The sequence below is a fragment of the Bactrocera tryoni genome, unplaced genomic scaffold, assembly GCF_016617805.1.
Source record: "Bactrocera tryoni isolate S06 unplaced genomic scaffold, CSIRO_BtryS06_freeze2 scaffold_25, whole genome shotgun sequence".
NCBI lineage: Eukaryota > Metazoa > Arthropoda > Insecta > Diptera > Tephritidae > Bactrocera > Bactrocera tryoni.
Genome location: NW_024395977.1, coordinates 20,552,768 through 20,571,882, shown reverse-complemented (window position 1 = coordinate 20,571,882; position 19,115 = coordinate 20,552,768). Strand labels below are relative to the sequence as shown.

Below are 19,115 nucleotides of genomic sequence, written 5' to 3'. Positions count from 1 at the left end.
TCTGTGGCAATCTTGATAAAAGTAAAAGCTTCAAATCGTAAAGCTTTCCCCACACGTATGGTGAAAAAAATAATGTCAATAGAAAACAGCTGATTTCTATTCAAATTATTCGTTAAAATGGACTGTTCTGCAACGTAAGTTTCAAAATTTTAATTATTAACAAAATGTATAATTTAACTTTTATTTTATAGTAAATCCAAGCACGATAGAGCTACGCACGAGCAGCTGGAGGCATATGTGTTGTTTTGCCAAGCACACCCATAAATAGGTACGGGGAAAAATTGCCCAAAAACGCCTCAACGGATGAAGGAGTTGTGGCAACAGCTGGCAGATCAACTTAATTTGTGCAGAGGACCAATACGAAGTGCTGCAAAATGGAAAGAGGTAACATTTTAGATTATTTTTCGTTTATTTATTATATTGTGTTAATTTATAGACGTTAGGCGTTTGGAAAAACCAACTGCGCACTAGAGCAAGGCGGTTGAAAATGAACCAAAGGCTCACAGGTGGAGGTCCAAGTTCCAAGCCGATGACGGACTTCGAAGAAATGGCTTTGTCTACATTTGGCTCGGCCGCTGTAGATGGGATGCAAAATGTACAAAGCCTAGGTTTAACGCCAATTGAGGAAACGGATGAATGCGCAATTTCATCACGCACGAGTAGTCCTCTACAATTGTGCAGTCAGGTAGATGCAAGCCCAAATACCGAACACCATACAGCAAGTCCCTCGACACCACCTACGTATCTTAGCTTGGAAAACCAGGTAAGTTTTCATTATGATATAATTACAAAATATAAAATTTGTTTGCAATTTCTTATTACGTTTTTTTCTTTTAAGGATGCTTCAACTTCGATGCTATCACGAAAGGCACGAAATAAGCTTATCAGCACTTTGATAGCTGATATATTAAAAAGGAATGCTACTGAGGAAGAGAGGCGACGGGAGCATCGTGAAATGATGCAGGCCATTCAAGGCCTAACTAGTTCTATAACAGAACTAATAAAATCGTTTACTAATAACGTAAAATAATATCTAAAGTTTAATTAAAATTGCAATAATTGTGTATGTAAATATGTGTAATATTTTTATTTAATTAATATTTATTGAATTAATTAAGTTTGGTTTTTTTGTTTTATAATAGAATAAAAAAATGGAATGTAAATTTCAATTTGTTTTCTTTTAACAAAAAGGACAAATAAATAAACAAATAATGGAAGTAAGTAGTGTATTTCGAAGGTCGAATTGTGAGAACATTTATATATGTACATAAGTATATGGATTAGACTCTGTATATATGTATATAACTAAAGAGTTGATATATATCTTGATCTTGTTCTTTCACCTTCGCGCATGTACTGTGAAGAGTTATAATCATTAATTGGAGAATCAAAGTCTTCTGCAACCCCGTCATCTATTTCGTTGAACGTAATGCCTGCTTTCGTCATTATATTAGCGGAAGTTTCGTGTGAATAATGTAGAACTCGGTGCTTCAACAAACATCTGAAGCGAGATTTTAAAACACCAAATGCTCTCTCTATGCAGTTTCTTGCAGAACCATGTAATTTGTTGTATTTTTGCTCTTTATGGGTATTAGGTGTTCCCACTGGTGTTAAAAGCCCGCATGGTTCTAGAGGATAACCTTGATCGCCAAGAAGCCAAGATTCTCTCCGTTGTTGCTCAGACGTATTAATTCAGAAGTTGCCCAAATTCCAGAGTAATGTGTTGCACCCGGAAATTTAGCATTTACAAATGTAAAACATAATCGGTGATCGCAAACCTAGAAAACGATACATTCAAAAATTGCATTGCCATATATGTATGTATGTGCACGCAAAAACAAAACTTACTGCTTCAACATTGATACTGTAGAATCCTTTTCTATTTAAATATAAATTAAGAGGACGTTCGACATTATTTGATGGTGGAGCAATGATAGCAATATACGTGCAGTCGATTGCTCCTATGGTGCTTTTTATTCCAAATTTTCTAAAAAAATCTGGAATATATTTCAAATATATTAGCATATTATTATTTGTATTACAATATTACTTGCCCCGTTTTTATAAAAGTTTCTTCCTCTATTGAACTGGGAAACTTTATTTCTCCTCCCTTCACCTTCACAATAAGTTTTGCTACAGCTCGCACACTTCTCGAAAGGGATGACTGACTCATGGGCAAGTTGACGTTGTTACCTATACATTTCTGATATGAGCCGTGTCCAAAGAAGTTCAAAGCTGCTAGAACCCTTACAGTTAAATTTAGTGACGTTTTCTGATTATCATGTGGGGCCAGTTCATCAATTAGGCGGCGGCAGTTAATCTAAAATTTTGCACAAAGGTATTCTCGCTCAAAGAAAATGGATTGCTATCGTCGCGTAAACTTTTTAAATGCCGCGCGCGATTCCTATTCTCACAATTTTCATCTTCGTTTAACAATAATAACAAAAGTAAAATATCTTCCATTTTCACAACAAGATGCACAATCAGATATAACGAGCACTGCTGTCAAGAGCATTTGACATCTTAACAACTTATAGAGAAAAGAGATTTTCATTTCAGACACAGAATACCAAATGCTTGATAAATTTAAAACTTTGACAAATTAGAAATATGTTGAATTTGTCAAGTGCACAGAATAGGGATGTTAGTCTTAGTTTTGTAGTAATAAAATAAAAGAACTTGCCCTGCCGGTGCAAAGTACATAATAAAGTGAATGAATTGTGATTAACTAGCGCATGTAGAATTTCTGAATGCGCACATGCGTGCATGTGCAAATACATGAGTATATAGAAATAATATGATAGAAGTTGTATATATTGTTGTGATAAATTTAATTTATATTAGCAAGTAAAATAATACAAAAAAATTTAAGAGGAAAATATTATTATTTTGCTGATTTTTATGAATGCATGTAAAGTAATATTTATAGTCAATTTGGACTTTTATAAATTACCTATAAAATTAAAAAATTAAAGGAATGATCCAATAAGTGTCACGATCATGCTTATGTATCATAACATTTTTATTTTCTGCTTAACTTTTTCCATTTTTCTCGTTTCATGTATGTTCCTCTGTTTGTAAGCAGTCGTCTTTTACGGGGCATCTCGACAGGATAAAATTCATAGCATACTAACTGTATTGCCGTGCCTATTGCCTGGAGACTCCACATTGCTTATTGTTTACAATATATGTATGGAATACTAATTAGTTTGCCATATATTGTAAGCTATAAGCTGTCACTTCAGCAGTTTGACAGCGCAGTTTTCATTTCTCTGAAAATTTCGAAGAGGCAACGTATCCCATTTGCACATTTGCCGACGGCATTTGCATTTCGGTAATATGAAATTTAGAAGAGTGAGTATTAAGACGGTTGAGTTATATTGTAAAAATAAAGTGCATTTTCAAATTAAAAAAAAAATTAATATTTAGTTTAATATTGTTAATTTGCAGAAAAATTATGCAAATTGGTTTGGGAATAGCGAAGTCTTAAATTTAATAAACTTATACAAGCATAAATCAATATATTATTGCTCATTTTAAATTTATTATTTTAATTGGTATATAAAATTTATGCCACAATTATTATATAGTAGTCCAAAAATATGACTTCTTATTTTTCCCAGAAATACCTTTGTGAAAAAAGCATCTTTATCCTTTTTTATTTTCCACATAAAAGATTTAAGGAGTTCTAGAGCTCAAAACGTGCGCTACATCAGCTACCTACTCGACGGCATTTCACAAAAGATAAAATAAATTTTTCAAGAGCTCAAAGCATGCCCTACATGAGCTCGAACCTACCTACCCTACGCCTTTGCGCAAATGATTATCAGCCCTATTCTGAAAAAACCTCTCAACTGAGTTGAGAGGAAAAATTTGAGAGATTTCTTGTGAGGCTATTCTTGCTCAAACCTCATAAGAAAAAAGCTTAAAAAAGTCACCACGTGAGGTAAAAAGCTTTTTGCTGTCAAACAGCTGTTTTAATAAAAATAAACAAACAAAAACACAAATGGATAATACAGATATGTATGTATGCGTCTGTGCTTGAGGGTGAAACAATCCCAATATGGGTACAATGGATTGCGCCGATTGTGCCCTTGATCCCAAATTTCGTGTAAAATCTTTAAGAGAAAATTTATTTATTTATTTATATTTATTTTTATTTATTTATATTTATTTTTATTTATTTATCTTACCCCTTCTTTGTATCTGAAACATCCTGCGCGCTTGAAGGGAAATAAATTTCACTGCCCTTAACATCCATAATTAATTTCGAAATAAAGTGCAGAGCTCTTGACACAGAGGACTGGCTCATAGAAGGCATATAACTATTACCAACGCATTTTTGGTAAGAGCCATGCCCGTAAAAATACAAACACGCCAGGAAACGCAGATCAAAAGATATACTCGACTTCTGCACATCATGCGGCACCAATTCACCTAGAAGTACTTTACATGGCGATTTTGGGAATCGCAATGTATTTATAAATGTTGTGTCTTGCATAGTAAAAGGATCGCTATTGTCTCGTAAACCCTTCAAAATTTTCCTCCTACCCCCGATTGCTCCTCCTCAACAATTGCCGCATACATAAGAACAGTTCCTCCATGCTAGTTATAACACTCAAATATTTTTTAAAAAATGTTAAATATTGATGTAAAACAAAACAAACACAGATGTTTTGTATTATGATGGCTGCTTTCATACGTCACAGATATTTGTGATAATAGTGAGCATTTGAGCTTTAGAATTTTCGCCAGAATAAGGTAAACCTCACTAAAGTGAGAAACATCAGTTTAGTGAGGTTGGTGACTTTTGTGAGGGCATGAGAATAGGGCTGTATATTATGATAGCAAAAAGCACATACAGATTTGGCAATGGCAATAGCAATACGTTTGACAGTTAGTATGCTATAAATTTTATCCTGTCGAGATGCCCCGTTACTTATTTTTGCTAAATAGCAGCGAATATGGTGAATTCTTCGGTTGAAGTTTTTCGGCTTTGTCAGCCGTCCAATCGAGCATCATACAAAATTCGATTTGCACCGTCTCTATGTTTTTATGTTCTCTGGTTCATGTGGAATGGCTTGCAGCGTTTGGTACAGCAAATATGTCTAATTTGAACTATTAGACTTAGGTGGAAACGACGAAAATAGTCTCCTTCTGTTTCAATACAGCTTTTTGCACGGTCTAGAAGCATGTCGAATGAGTGCCAGTATGCCGGTGCAAGCTTTTTGAATGGTCTGCATAACGCTTTCCTTTCAGGAGCAAATACATTTTTCAGAAAAGGAAGAAGTCGCACCGTGCCATATGAGGTGAATACGGGGGTTAATGGTTAAAATGTGATTTTTGGTCAAATAATCGTCCTTCGAATGTTGGATTCTGAGCAATTTTTGGTCGTCAGTCCATTTGTGCGGAACAAACCGTGCACACACCTTTCGTAAGACCAAATGTTTGGTCAAAATGCAATAAATCCTTGTTTTGGAGATGTTCCATTTGCATGAATTCCAATGATGATTTCGGCTGATTTTTGATGAATTCACGCACAGTTTCGATGGAATTTCCGGTGATCACGGATTTTAATGGGGTCACAAGTTGATCGTCATGTATGTCCTCACGACCACTTTGAAAATGTTGAAACCACTAGTGCACTCTGCTACGGGATAAGCAATCATCGCCATAAACTTGTTTCATCAATTGAAAGGTTTCGGTAAAAGTTTTACCAATTTTAAAATAATATTTAATATTGACAAAATACTGACAAAATACTGGCACTTTAAACGCAATAACTTCGCTTAAGTTATTTCTATGAAATGTCATGAAATTCTCACTGGATAATCGATAAAGACAGCAGATTCTAACGCACCAGTCGTCATATAGATGGCGCCGCCAGGGGGCGCTAGATTCAAAAAGTCCTGTTTACTTTGGGACGCTCCTTGTACATACAAGTATATACATATAATACATACATACATATAGCGTCGTTGTTTTTCTCAGTCTCGTGCCTGTTCTTGTTGTTTTGTATTTTATTTTTTTGTTAAACTTATGACCGTAATCTATATATTATTCTAAGACAAGGCGCTTATTTCCAGAGATCTACAAAACGTACAGAGACAAATAATACATCAAATTAAAGTGTGCGATCTGAAACTTTGCACAAATTTTATAGATTTTAAATTCATTGAACCACTTTTGATATATTTGCGTTTAAAGTTCTTCAATTTTTACATTAAGCTACTATAAGCAGCGCTTCTACAGAAAAGAGCATATATGTAGGAGAATGAATAATACAAATGTTTCTGTCATTTGCTTTCGTTACACACATACCCACATATGCGAAGGCGCAAGTGCGAAATCTATCAACAACAATGTTGTCTGCTCGGTAGCAAAATGACAATAAGCCAGTGGTCGGCATGAGAGGATCTGTCACTGTGTTGGTGAGCACGAAAAAAAAGTAGCCCAGTGAGAAATTGGAATTAAAATTAAGCAAATTTTATAAATAATTAATAGCATAATGAAAATTAACAAAATGTGTTTCAAGGATATATTCCCTATTATCTTTTTAAGACTTGGAACATAAAAGGCATTGCATGGCACCAAAGGCATTTCGAATCATAAAATATTTCTCGCGGGGCATATTTGATTTTGCGCTATAGCTTTGCGTGATGTTAATTCGTTGATGGCTCGACAACGACTGAACGATAGAGCGTAAGCGTACGTGTGAAGTTGGTTTGCAAAATTTTGCTATGAAATGCCGACCACTGCAATAAGCTGTTTTTCTGGCATTCCGCCTTTTTCACTAACTGCTGGTTGACGGCACCCTGATTGTGTTTTGTTGCCAGCTCAGAAAACAGATCAGCTGCAAGCGAGAGAGCAAGAAAAGAGATTCTAATCAAGTTATCTATGACAATAAGAGAATGACGAATATTACAAATTACAAATGTTTGCTTTGGCATGTGCACTGGTACATACATACATATGCATGCGCTAAGGCGCTATCTACGATTTGACATGCGCTCTCTTCTATGTTGCACGAATATGTATGTACGAGCTAAGGAACACTGCGCTTTGACATGCCCACTCTGCTTTGTTTTATATTCACACACACATACTTACAAACATATGTACATATGTATATTAGAGTGATTAAAAAAAAAAAAAAAATTCGTTTGGTACTCGGAAAAATAGGTTCCTAGACACCTCTAAGGAAGCCTCTCCAAACATGAGTTTTTAATTGTAACGGGAAGGTCCTCCTACATACAGTTTTCTATTTTTTCTTATTATCACTACTTAAAAAAATATATTGTTCCTTAGATTTTGTAGGAAATTTAATGCTCTACAAAAAAGGTCTATAATGATTTTTTCGTAAACCCAAACGTTTAAAAGATGTTAACAGTTTAAGTTTGATTATTTTTGGGAAAATTTTTTATTTCTTATTAATTTTATATCTCAATGAAAAATTATTATTATGAACGATGAAACTCACAGTTTTGTAGGAAATTTACTGCTGAATATACATAAATGGTCTTATATGATTTTTCGATTAAATTAAGCGTTTACGAGATATGCATCGTCAAACATCAATGCATATTAGGGTGGATCAAAAAAAATTTTTTTTTTCGTTTGGTACTCTGAAAAATAGGTTCCTAGACACCTCTAAGAAAGCCTCTCCAAAAATCTATTCATAATAATTTTTTTTTCATTGAGTTATAAAATTCTTAAGAAATAAAAAATTTTCCAAAAAATAATCAAGCTTTAACTGTTAATATCTTTTAAACGTTTGGGTTTACGAAAAAATCTTAGTAAACCTTTTTTGTAGAGCATTCAATTTCCAACAAAATCTAAGGAGCAACATATTTTTTTAAGTAGTTGGAAGCGAGATATAAATTTTTCTATCTGATAATAAGAAAAAATAGAAAACTGTATGTAGGAGGACCTTCCCGTTACAATTAAAAACTCATGTTTGGAGAGGCTTTCTTAGAGGTGTCTAGGAACCTATTTTTCCGAGTACCAAACGAAAAAAAAAAATTTTTTTTTTGAATCACTCTAATGTATATACATATGTATGGGCGAAGACGCAAGTGCAAAACCTAACAGAAATATTGTTGTCGGCGTTATTTTGATTAGAAGTGTTATTGCGTTAGGTAAGCTTTGAGTCAGTTCAGTTTTCTTCCAAAAGTCAAGGCGGCTATTACCAGCGAATACATACATACTACATCGAATTTCAGTTCAGATTCAGATTAATTATTAAAAATAAAATGCCAAACCAGTCACCGACTAAACCTCGTACTGAGCAGTTGAGTTAGCGTCTTTCTCTGAGTTTATAGCTATTCATATAGCTCTCCTTTGGTGTTCTTTTTTTTTTTGCACTACGGTCTGCTTATTTAAGTAATGCGATTAATACTTATTTTAAGTGAGAAATATAATCCAATACTTATATCACTGTATTATAATTTTTCCACTATGCCCAGTTCGGGGACAACAGGTTTGCTGCGCTGGCCCAAGGTCCCCAACCAAAACGTAAAAAATCATATCAAAAACTGCAAGATGCTTTTCCTGACTTACCGCCAATAAAAAGTGATGATCCAAAGTATATTGTGATTAAATCCGACGAGAATTCTACACCCCTTTCGAAGGTTTCTTGTTTTCGTGTTTACAATGCCTTACTTACCGTGAGCAAAGATATAAACCAAATTAGTGAATTACGCGACGGCAGCCTATTACTGCTAGTGAAAAATAAGCAAGTAGCAGAAAAGTTTATAAAAACGAAATGTGTTTTCAACATTTGCGCTGTTAGCGCTAGCTATCATCAACATCTTAATTGTAACAAAGGCACGATTTATGCACCGTTTTTAAACGATGTGCCTGAAAGCGAAATAATAGAAGGACTGAGTTCCTACGAAGTTTCCGCGGTTTATAAGTTCACTCGCAAAGTTGAAGGTGTTATAAAGCCTACTGGTGTTATGCTAATATCATTCAACAGTTATTCCCTTCCAAACAAAATAAACATCGTATGGAGGATGACCTCTGTGCGACCATACGTGCCTAATCCAATGCGCTGCAGGTCATGCCAAAAATTGGGTCATACGCAAAAACATTGTAAGGGTTCCCCAACATGCGAAATTTGCAATTTCCCTTCTCCACACGATAATGACTGCATCCGAGTTATGTGTGCGAATTGTTCTGGCGAGCATCGTTCTTCGGACTATACGTGTCCAAAGTATATGCAAACCAAAGAAATTTTAAAAATAAAGACACTAGAAAAGTGCAGTATGCACGAAGCCCTTAAAAAGTATAGAGAAAATACTTCCCTCCCTTTCCTCACTGCTAGCTTTGCACATGTGCTTCAACCTACAAAAGAGGTATCCTCTGTATCCAACACACCAACAAAAATTTCTGCCATCAACAATTTCACAAAATCTAAAAATACTCATAGAATTGCCGACAATGACTTGCCTAGTACATCAAAACAAAACGCAGAGGTCACCTCTGCTCCCAACTCATCAATAAACTCTTTAACTAGAAAAAATCACTCATCAAACGCCAACAACAAACATATTTCCATCAACAAGCCTGCATCGATCAGTTCAGACTACAACAACGTCTCACATTCAGCTAAAAATATCAGCGACAACTGTACCCAACAAGCCTCTTTCTTAAATCCCAAACTTTTCAGTCCAACAACAGCCTCTCTCATTTCTAACTTAAACAACTCCTTAAACTCGCTTAATAAATATACTGACTTCAACAACACTACCATGCAGTCTAATCCACCTAATCACGAAAATCTCTTTTCAACAACAAGCAATTCCAACGATAATCAATACTCTACTCAACATACTGAACAAATAGAAATTGACTCTGAATAAATGCGCTTAAAGTGTAAACACAATGGCTATGACAGACTGCAAACTACATCTGTCAAATATTAAAATACACACGTTCTTATGGGCAGTGTTATTTTGTTGTGTTATATATTCAATATCCTCCTATTTTTGCCAACGACAGTACGACGACAGCAGAGTTGACAGTAGAATGGAAGATAGAAAGAGGAGGTAGAGTGGTGATGACACTAATATGTAAAATGTAAAATTATTCACAGCTCTAACAAACTTGACGTTATTTTATAAATAAAAGCATAAAATAGCTATATTATAGCTCTATTATATCATTTGTAATAACAATTGATAATTTAAAGCAAAAATATTGACCTATTTACTTATTTTTTGAATAAAAATTTCACTTTGAACAAAATATTAAAATTTCATTGAAGTGAAAGGAATTAGTATGGCCACAACGAAATTGTGTACATACAAAATGGACAACTGCGTTGTTTTGTGTACATGCCGGCCATTGTGTTGTTGTTGCTTCTCAAAATGTACATGTAGTAATACATATGAACAACGATGTTTTCAGCTCACTGTCGTGCTGCTGCAGTCTGTCGCAGTCATTGTGTTTACACTTTTAGCCTTTACTCTCTTTTGAACTAGTACTCAATTGATGACACTCAGCTTCAACTGACTGCTCATACAAGTTGATATTCTATAGTGGATTTTGCTGTTTAACTACCACTGAAGAAGTAGTGCTAGTGAAACCTTATTGCATTTATTTTTTTAGTGCACTATGCCCAACCCTTATACAGTGTTACCAGATGAAAGTAGTTAAAAAGTTACAATATTAGAAATAGTTGATAAGTGGATCTATTACAATTTGGAGAGATGCTAATCGCTACATATGTATCTATACTGCGTACACATATATCACATAAGTTTTTATAATCAAATTTAAGGAAAACTTTCGATTAAGCAAGGATGCATTTATGTATGTACATATGTATTATACAGCATAAAAGAAAAATTTTCGATTCGCTTATCGTCATCAATATCGCCGATGTTAAAATTGTGTTCCCTCCTTAAATTTTGGCTCTTGGAGCTATCAACAACAGTGGATTTTTAAACAGGAATTGTGCAGCCCACTGTCTCCTTGTTTTAAAGGAAATGCTCTCAATTTTGGAATCCACTCTTTGCAAATCAAAACGGACATAATGGAAGAAGAAAAACAAATAACAAGAAGACAATTTTTCACTTGATCGCGAATTCCAAATGTGGTTTGCAAATGTTTCGATTATTGCTCCGTGCGAAAGCAAATTTCTGTATCCAAATAGAAAAGGAGTTTACAGCATAAATGCGGTGATTGTAAGTAGCAACTAAACATATACATAAATCAAAACTTATTATTATTTCGTATTAACAAATAATTATTTAATCAGGCGTGCGATCAGGATATGGTGATAACCTATATAATAAGGAGCTAGCCACGACTCATTTGTGTGGAATAATAGTTTAGAAAAAACATATTTGGAGCAAACATGCCAAAGAGGCGATCACAATTCGGTTTACTTAGGTAACTACAATTTATATGTGTATATACATACATAACTACTAAAATTAAATATCTTTTAGGTGATTCTGGTTGTCCACTGCAAGAGTTTCTATGGGTGCTTTACCAGAAATAGCGGAATCAAATTTAAAGAAAAACGTGCAAAGGCAAGGAACGTAGTTGAAAGGACAATTGGAACGATAAAATGCCATATTCGTTGTATACTAGGTCCGCGTAAACTACCATATCCTCATAGTAAAGCAACTGTATGTTGTGCTTTACACAATACTTGTAAAAATTATAATGTAGATAATCCTAAACAAGAAACTTTTCTTGATATAGTTGTAGCACTGGAAGCAGTTGAAGGAAACTTCAAAGAAACAGCTACAGAATGTCGTCGAAAACAAATTGCGAATGCATTGTCATAGCGTAGTTGCATCAATAAAATATATGTACATACATACATACAATAAAATAATTGAAATTAATTTTGAAATGCTGGAAAACGTTTTTTATTTAGGATATTTATGTTTTTTTAATTACAATTCCTTTAATTTTGATTGATCTTTTTTATTATTTCACCTTTTTTAACATCCCCTACATAGGGTTGTGCGCTGGGTTTGGGACCCGCCACGTAAAAAACTCAACCAATGAAAAGTAGCAACCAGCCTCGGATGAGAGACCCCCTTTTTGATGAAGACCATGGCAAACGAAATAAGGACTACGAATTGAGGGCATGCACCTGGAATGTCCGGTCCCTTAATTGGGAAGGTGCCGCTGCCCAGCTGGTTTATGTCCTCGTGAAAATAAAGGCTGACCTCACCGCCGTCCAAGAAATGCGATGGACGGGACAAGGACAGAGACGAGTAGGTCCTTGTGGCTCTTACTACAGTGGCCATATAAAGGAGCGCAAGTTTGGTGTGGGATTCGTGGTGGGAGAGAGACTCCGTCGCCGAGTACTATTATTCACTCCGGTGAATGAACGTCTAGCCACAATCCGCATCAAAGCGAGGTTCTTCAACATATCGCTGATTTTCGCCCACGCTCCGACGGAAGAGAAGGACGATGTGACCAAAGACGCCTTTTATGAGCGCTTGGAGCACGCTTATGAGAGCTGCCCCCGCCACGATATCAAAATCGTGCTTGGCGACTTTAACGCCAGGGTGGACAAAGAAGGTATCTTTGGCACTACGGTCGGTAAATTCAGCCTCCACGACGAAGCATCCTCAAATGGGTTGAGGCTGATTGACTTCGCCGGGGCCCGAAATATGGTTATCTGTGGTACTAGATTCCAGCACAAGAAAATACATCAAGCTAACTGGCTGTCTCCGGATCGAAAAGCCAAAAACCAAATCGATCATGTTGTGACAAACGGAAGGCACGTCTCCTGTGTTCTAGACGTGCGTACGTTCCGAGGTCCTAACATCGACTCGGACCACTATCTTGATGCAGCCAAGATTCGGACCCGCCTCTGTGCAGCGAAAAGCACACGTCAACAAACACAAGGAAGGTTCGACGTCGAGCTGCTGCAATCAGAACAGACAGCCGAACGATTTTCTACTCGGCTTGCACTCCTGCACTCTGAGAGCACTCGTCAACAACTCGGTATAAGGAAACTGTGGGACGGCATTTCAAACTCCTTACATACAGCTGCTTCCTGCCATGTCGCAGCGGAGAGAAAACAGACTGCCTACCTCGCAACGTTACGATCGACCACAACACGTGCGTGATGGGTTAGATACCGCGAGTTTAAGAGGGAAGCGAGACGCATTTGCAGACAGAAAAAGAATGAGGCCGAAATGCGTGAGTTCCAAAAGCTTGATAAGCTGGCCGACAGGGGTAATGCTCGAAAATTCCACGAAAAAATGCTGCGGCTTACACAAAGCTTCCAGGCCGTAGTATACACTTGTACAACCCCCAATGGGGATCTAGTCACCGATGTTCAGAGCATACTTAAATTATGGAGGAAATACTTCTCCAGCCTACTGAATGGCAGTGAAAGTACAACACCAGAGAATGCGAACCCGATTCCTCAATCAATGACGATGGAGCAGACGTTCCATTGCCCGACCATGAAGAAGTTAGAATGGCAAATACCCGCCTGAAGAACAACATAGCGGCGGGGGCCTATGGATTGCCGGCCGAGCTATTCAAACATGCATCAGCTTCTTTGTAAAATATGGTCGGACGACAGGATGCCCAACGAATGGAATTTAAGTGTGCTATGCCCAATCCATAAAAAGGCAGACCCACAATGTGCGCCAACTACCGTGGGATAAGCCTTCTCAACATGTGAAAGATTAAAGCCCACCGTCAACGAACTGATTGGACCTTATCAGTGTGGCTTTAGACCTGGCAAATCAACAACCGACCAGATATTCACCATGCGCCAAATCTTGGAAAAGACCCGTGAAAGTAGAATCGACACACACCACCTCTTCATCGATTTCAAAGCTGCTTTTGACAGCAGGAAAAGGAGTTGCCTTTATGCCGCGATGTCTGAATTTGTTATCCCCGCAAAACTAATACGGCTGTGTAAACTAACGTTGAGCAACACGAAAAGCTCCGCCAGGATCGGCAAGGACTTCTACGATCCGTTCGATAACAAACGAACGTTTCAGACAAGGCGACTCCCTATCGTGCGACTTCTTCAATCTGCTGCTGGAGAAAATAATTCGAGCTGCAGAACTTAATCGAGAAGGTCCGTTCTTTTATAAGAGTGTACAGCTGCTGGTGCATGCCGATGATGCCGATGCGCATCAACAACTGATGAGTCGACGGGAAGAAGAATATACCGACTTCTGCAAAGCCTTCATTCGCAAATTTTCGCGCTCCTCTACTTTCTTGTTCTAGGCAGATGCACCTCGTCACCTTCCACATGTCTGCTGCTTTCTTCTAGATATGTTGGTGCAGATGCAGTGGCAAATGCGGCACCGCTTGGATTCACTGTCTGCTGTAAGCTGAGCAACTCCAAAGGCGTTAAGCTGCGTTGGGTGTAAGATCCCCCACCTGTGACAATATCTTTTCTAGTTTTTGAAATTTTAGTTAGTAGTCCAACCAAATCTATGTAATACAAAAATTAATACCTTTCCCTATTCTTTTCGCTGCCACTAAGTATTGAAGGGCCGATATTATCCGTATTAAATTCAGCGGCAATATCTTCGCACAACTCCATCAAATTTTTTGTTTGTGGAGCCAAACGGGACCATTCCTCTGGCTAGGTCAGGATTTTTCTCCATCAACCTCACCATCACCTCAAATTCTGGCTGGTTCTTTTTATTCTGACAGTTGAAGCAAAGCGCATTTCTTAAGTTCGCAAGTGGCAATACCAAATATTCATTTTCGCTAGTTCTTTCGCCACTTAATGGCGAATTTGCTATGCGCTTGCTACTCGCAATTCGAAATAGCGAAGTTCGCCTAAAATGTCATTCGCTTCGCCAGTGACAATATCAGCATAAATGTCCGTTAGAGCCAATAAAAATTTAATTTTCCGCGAAAATAACAAGCGGATGGGAAGTGCGCGAATAAATTATTAAAAGTTTTAAAAAGAAGGGCTACATGATCTTGAGAAGGCGAAGAACGTTGTGACCAGGAATTTTATCCTCCCGATTTTCAATGAAATGTTGCTGAAAAATTTAAAGTAAAAAAATGTGACAACGTTTCCAAAGAAATTTCTTGTATGGAAAGCAATTTACAGTTGAGGCAAAAGAAGCAGCTCATTCGTTACAACGGGTATAATAAACAGCGAAATATATGTGAAGGAATGTTTGCAAGACCTCGCTTCATGTCACTATACCAAAACACCCTTAGAGTGGTTCCAACGGAATGGAGTGATTTTAGTACCTAGAGAGGCGAATCCACCTAATTGTCCTCAGACCAATTGAGAGATACTGATCTTTAGTAAAAAGGGAGATGAAGGCAACAAAACAGTGACCAAAGACAGACTTTAAAAGAAAGTGGTTTTCAACAGCTATGAGAGTAGCGAGGACTCTCATAAAAGCAGTAATGGGAATAATTCTTGGTTTCTTTTCCAGTTTTTCAATTTTTAAAATAATTTTTTTAATAAAATATATACACATCGGACTACTGGTTATAAATTTTTTTCATTATTGTAACGGACAATTTTATTCGACGCAGTCCTTACAAGCTAAATTCCAGTAACGATTCTCCTGGGGCATCAAGTGGATTACTGTAATCTACTTATTAATATTTTCCTTTTAGTTTTTTCGTTTCTTTCCTCTTCTTATAAAAAGAAAGTTAAAATTGCCGAACTCATTACAAAATGTATAACAGATTATGATTGCGTATGTTTGAAAAGACGAAAATCCACACAGTTTCTGCGACACCAGTGGGAAACAGATATGTCTTGGATTCGAAAACACTCCTGAATAGCTGCAACTTGTGAAAGATACGCTGAGGAAATATTCATAATGAAAGAAAGTTCATTTTAGGTTGTCGGATGCCCACAATAAAAATAAAAGAAACGAGCTTCCTTGCTTAGTTCTATACTTCAACTGAATTAATATTTATTTCAATCTGTGCAGCTTGCATACTAATTTGATGTGTGCGAGTTAATTTTTACCATAAGTAAAAATGAGTCCAAAGAATATATTTTGAGCCGCACCGAAATATGTACTCTTTATTTATACTCTTAAGGCTAACTTATTACGTATACATGTTTCTTACTTCTATTTATACTAACTAGTATGTTTACTTATTACTAGTTGACAGTTTGTTTAAATACAGATTGTATTACTTATTTAGGTTTGGCTGAAGCGTCCCGGAATGGTGCCGGTGTTATCATCGGGGGAGCTCGGATACCAACACTAGAGGTGAGTCGCTTTTTGATTTTATTGTTAGCGAAAATCTTCGCATCTGTAATAGGGGAAATTCTCCTATCTTCGTGACCGCAGGTAGGGAGGAGGTCCTCGATCTCACCCTAGCCTCACACGGGATTGCTTAGCTGATCCCGAACTGGAGGGTTCTCGATGACCACTCCTTTTCTGATCATAGGTATATCGGGTTTAGTCTTGATGGAGAAGGTCCGCCTAGAAAATTTTTCAGAAATCCCAGGAACACGGACTGGGAAGGTTACCGCAGAAGGCTTCGGCGAACTCTCCCACGCGCACCGGGGGTGGGCACGCTGGCCACCGCCGATGTGGTGGATGGGTGGGTCGAAGCTTTCAGCTCGGCGTGCAACACTGCACTGGAGAGCTCCTGTCCATTGAAAACACCGAAGGGCAGAGGGAAACCTCAATGGTGGACTTTGGAGCTCTCGGAAATTAGGGCGTCCTGTTGGCGCTTATTTAACAAGGCCCGTAGGAGTGGGCTACCTGATGATTGGGTCCTATATAAAGTAGGACTTTCAATATACAAGTCCGAGCTAAGAAGGGCTAAGAGGATCTCGTGGAAGAGCTTCTGTGAAAAAGTGGAAGGCTGTCACGAGTCCTCTAGATTCAGGCGAATCCTCGCGAAAAACCCTGTGTCCCTGGGGTATCTTAAGGATGTAAATGGGAAGTGGGCGCTGAGCATTGAAGAAACACTACAGATGCTCCTTGATACTCACTTCCCTAGTAACACGGCCTTTATGTAGGCATCTCTCGGAGCATTGCATGCTGACTACACAGCCTTTGTCGACCTTCTAGATGAGCGTCACTTGACTTGGGCGATTAAATCGTTCAAACCGTTTAAGTCCCGGGGACCGGACGTCATCATACCAGCGCAGCTGCAGCAAGCTGTTAAGGTATCATGCGGCTGGTTGGCACCGATCTATGCGAACTGCATCAGATTAGGTGACATTCCGGGGGCCTGGAAACGAGTCAGAGTTACGTTCATCCCGAAGGCTGGCAGGGGCTCCCACGTTACGGCCAAGGATTTCTGGCCCATCAGTCTCTCCTCTTTTTTATTAAAAACTTTGGAGAGACTGCTGGACTGGTATTTGAGAAGGCGCACTCCGAGGGACTATCTATCAGGAGCGCAACATGCGTATCGTAAAGGAAGGTCAGTGGACACTGCTTTGCACACTATCGTGTCGTGGATTGAGGAAGCAATTGAGACTAAGGACTTCGCAGTTGGGACCTTCCTTGATATTGAGGGAGCTTTCAACAATGTCCTGCCAGAGGCGGTCGTAACTGCTCTAGACGGTCTTGGGGTTGAATCGAACCTCAAGCACCTCATTCTCAGCCTTCTGTGCGGCGAAGTGTGAGCAGGGGAACCAATCAAGGAGGGGTTTTTCCCCTCTTCTATGGATTCTAGTCGTTAACGAACTTCTCAAAAGGCTAGAGGATTTTGGCTGTAAGGTTATTGCCTATGCAGACGATGTAGCACTTATGGTGAAAGGAAAGTTTCTAAGCACCGTGCATGAGTTGACGCAGGGATATCTCAACGTTGTAACAAAATGGGCGGTCGAAAGTGTACTCGCCATAAATCCAAGTAAAACAGAAATGGTTTTATTTAGTAGGAGATACAAGATCCCTGAGACGCCATTGCCGCTATTGGGAGGTATTCGCTTGCAACCGGCGGATACAGTGAAGTATTTAGGGCTCATCCTAATCCGAAAATGGTACTCTGGCTCTATGACACCATAGTCAAGCCCATAATGTTCTATGTGGTCTTCATGTGGTGGAGGGCTTTACAGAAGTCTACACTTACAAAGAAACTTGAGAGCGTTCAATGAGCAGCGCTCATCAGCATGTGTGGTGCATTAAGGTCCACCCCAACCATTGCACTTAATGAAATTCTGAACATAACGCCGGTGGATATTGCCGAAAGGCGTATGGCCGCAAAGGTGGGCATTAGGCCCAGGGAGTATGGATTCCTAAAAGGAGCGGTTATCTGAACACTCGGATATCCTCACAAGCTTCGACTGCATACCGGATCATCTGGATCATGGAGTCACCATATCGAACTCCGGTGGCTCCTTCTCTGCACATATACCGACGTGGGAGGTTTGGCAGGGAAGAAGCCGTTGGAGGAGACGGGCAGTAAGCTTCTTTACGGATGGGTCAAAGCTTGGGGGAAGGTTAGTGGAGGGGTCTACTGTCGGGAACTCTTCATAAAATCCAGCTTCAGACTTCCCGACTATTGCAGTGTTTTCCAGGCTGAGGTTGCAGGCATCAAGATAGCAGCAAATATGCTGCTCAATAGAGCGTCTGACTTCAGACAGGTGACCAATCACTCGGATAGCAGAGCGGCGATACCAGCCTTGAACTCATTCACAGTACGTTCAGGGTTGGTCGAAGAGTGTCTGGAGTCACTGTCTCTGGCGGCGAGAGCTTTTATTATAAAACTTGTATGGGTGCCGGGCCACAGCGGAATTGCAGGTAACTGGAAAGCTGATCAGCTAGCAAGGAAAGCATCCTAGAATCGCCATCGGTTGAAAGGGAACGGGTAGATGCTCCGGCATCCTCTTGTGTTCTACTACTAGATAGCTGGGCCTCGCGGCTGCTCGGTCAGCGATAGGCCAGCATTGGTACCTGCGCGGTCGCAAAAGCCTTTTGGCCAAAGATAGATCGAAGGAGATCTACTGATCTCTTTGCCCTCAACAAGGCTAGCCTCTCATTAATGATAGGGCTCTTGACGGGCAACTGCCCTATTGGTATACACGCTGTAAGACTGGGAATCTTACCGGACGCCACATGCAGAAGTTGCTTGGAAGAAGATGCAGAAGTAACTAGCCAGCACTTCCTTCTTGACTGCGCTGCTTTTGGGAGATCAAGACTTAGGCACTTGGGGGCACATAC

The 19,115-nt window shown here is 38.7% G+C and overlaps 1 protein-coding gene and 1 long non-coding RNA gene across 2 annotated transcripts; both read left to right on the top strand.

Moving 5' to 3' along the window:
* Positions 1-487: 487 nt before the first annotated feature.
* Positions 488-1,030, top strand: LOC120780792. The gene is made up of 2 exons (XM_040113041.1): positions 488-763; positions 839-1,030. Exons 1-2 carry the CDS (start codon positions 488-490, stop codon positions 1,028-1,030), a joined length of 468 nt encoding a protein of 155 aa, XP_039968975.1.
* Positions 1,031-10,801: 9,771 nt separating this feature from the next.
* On the top strand, positions 10,802-11,820 carry LOC120780645. The gene is made up of 3 exons (XR_005705940.1): positions 10,802-11,189; positions 11,264-11,397; positions 11,457-11,820. It is a non-coding gene; the product is annotated as an uncharacterized LOC120780645 (long non-coding RNA).
* Positions 11,821-19,115: the final 7,295 nt, after the last annotated feature.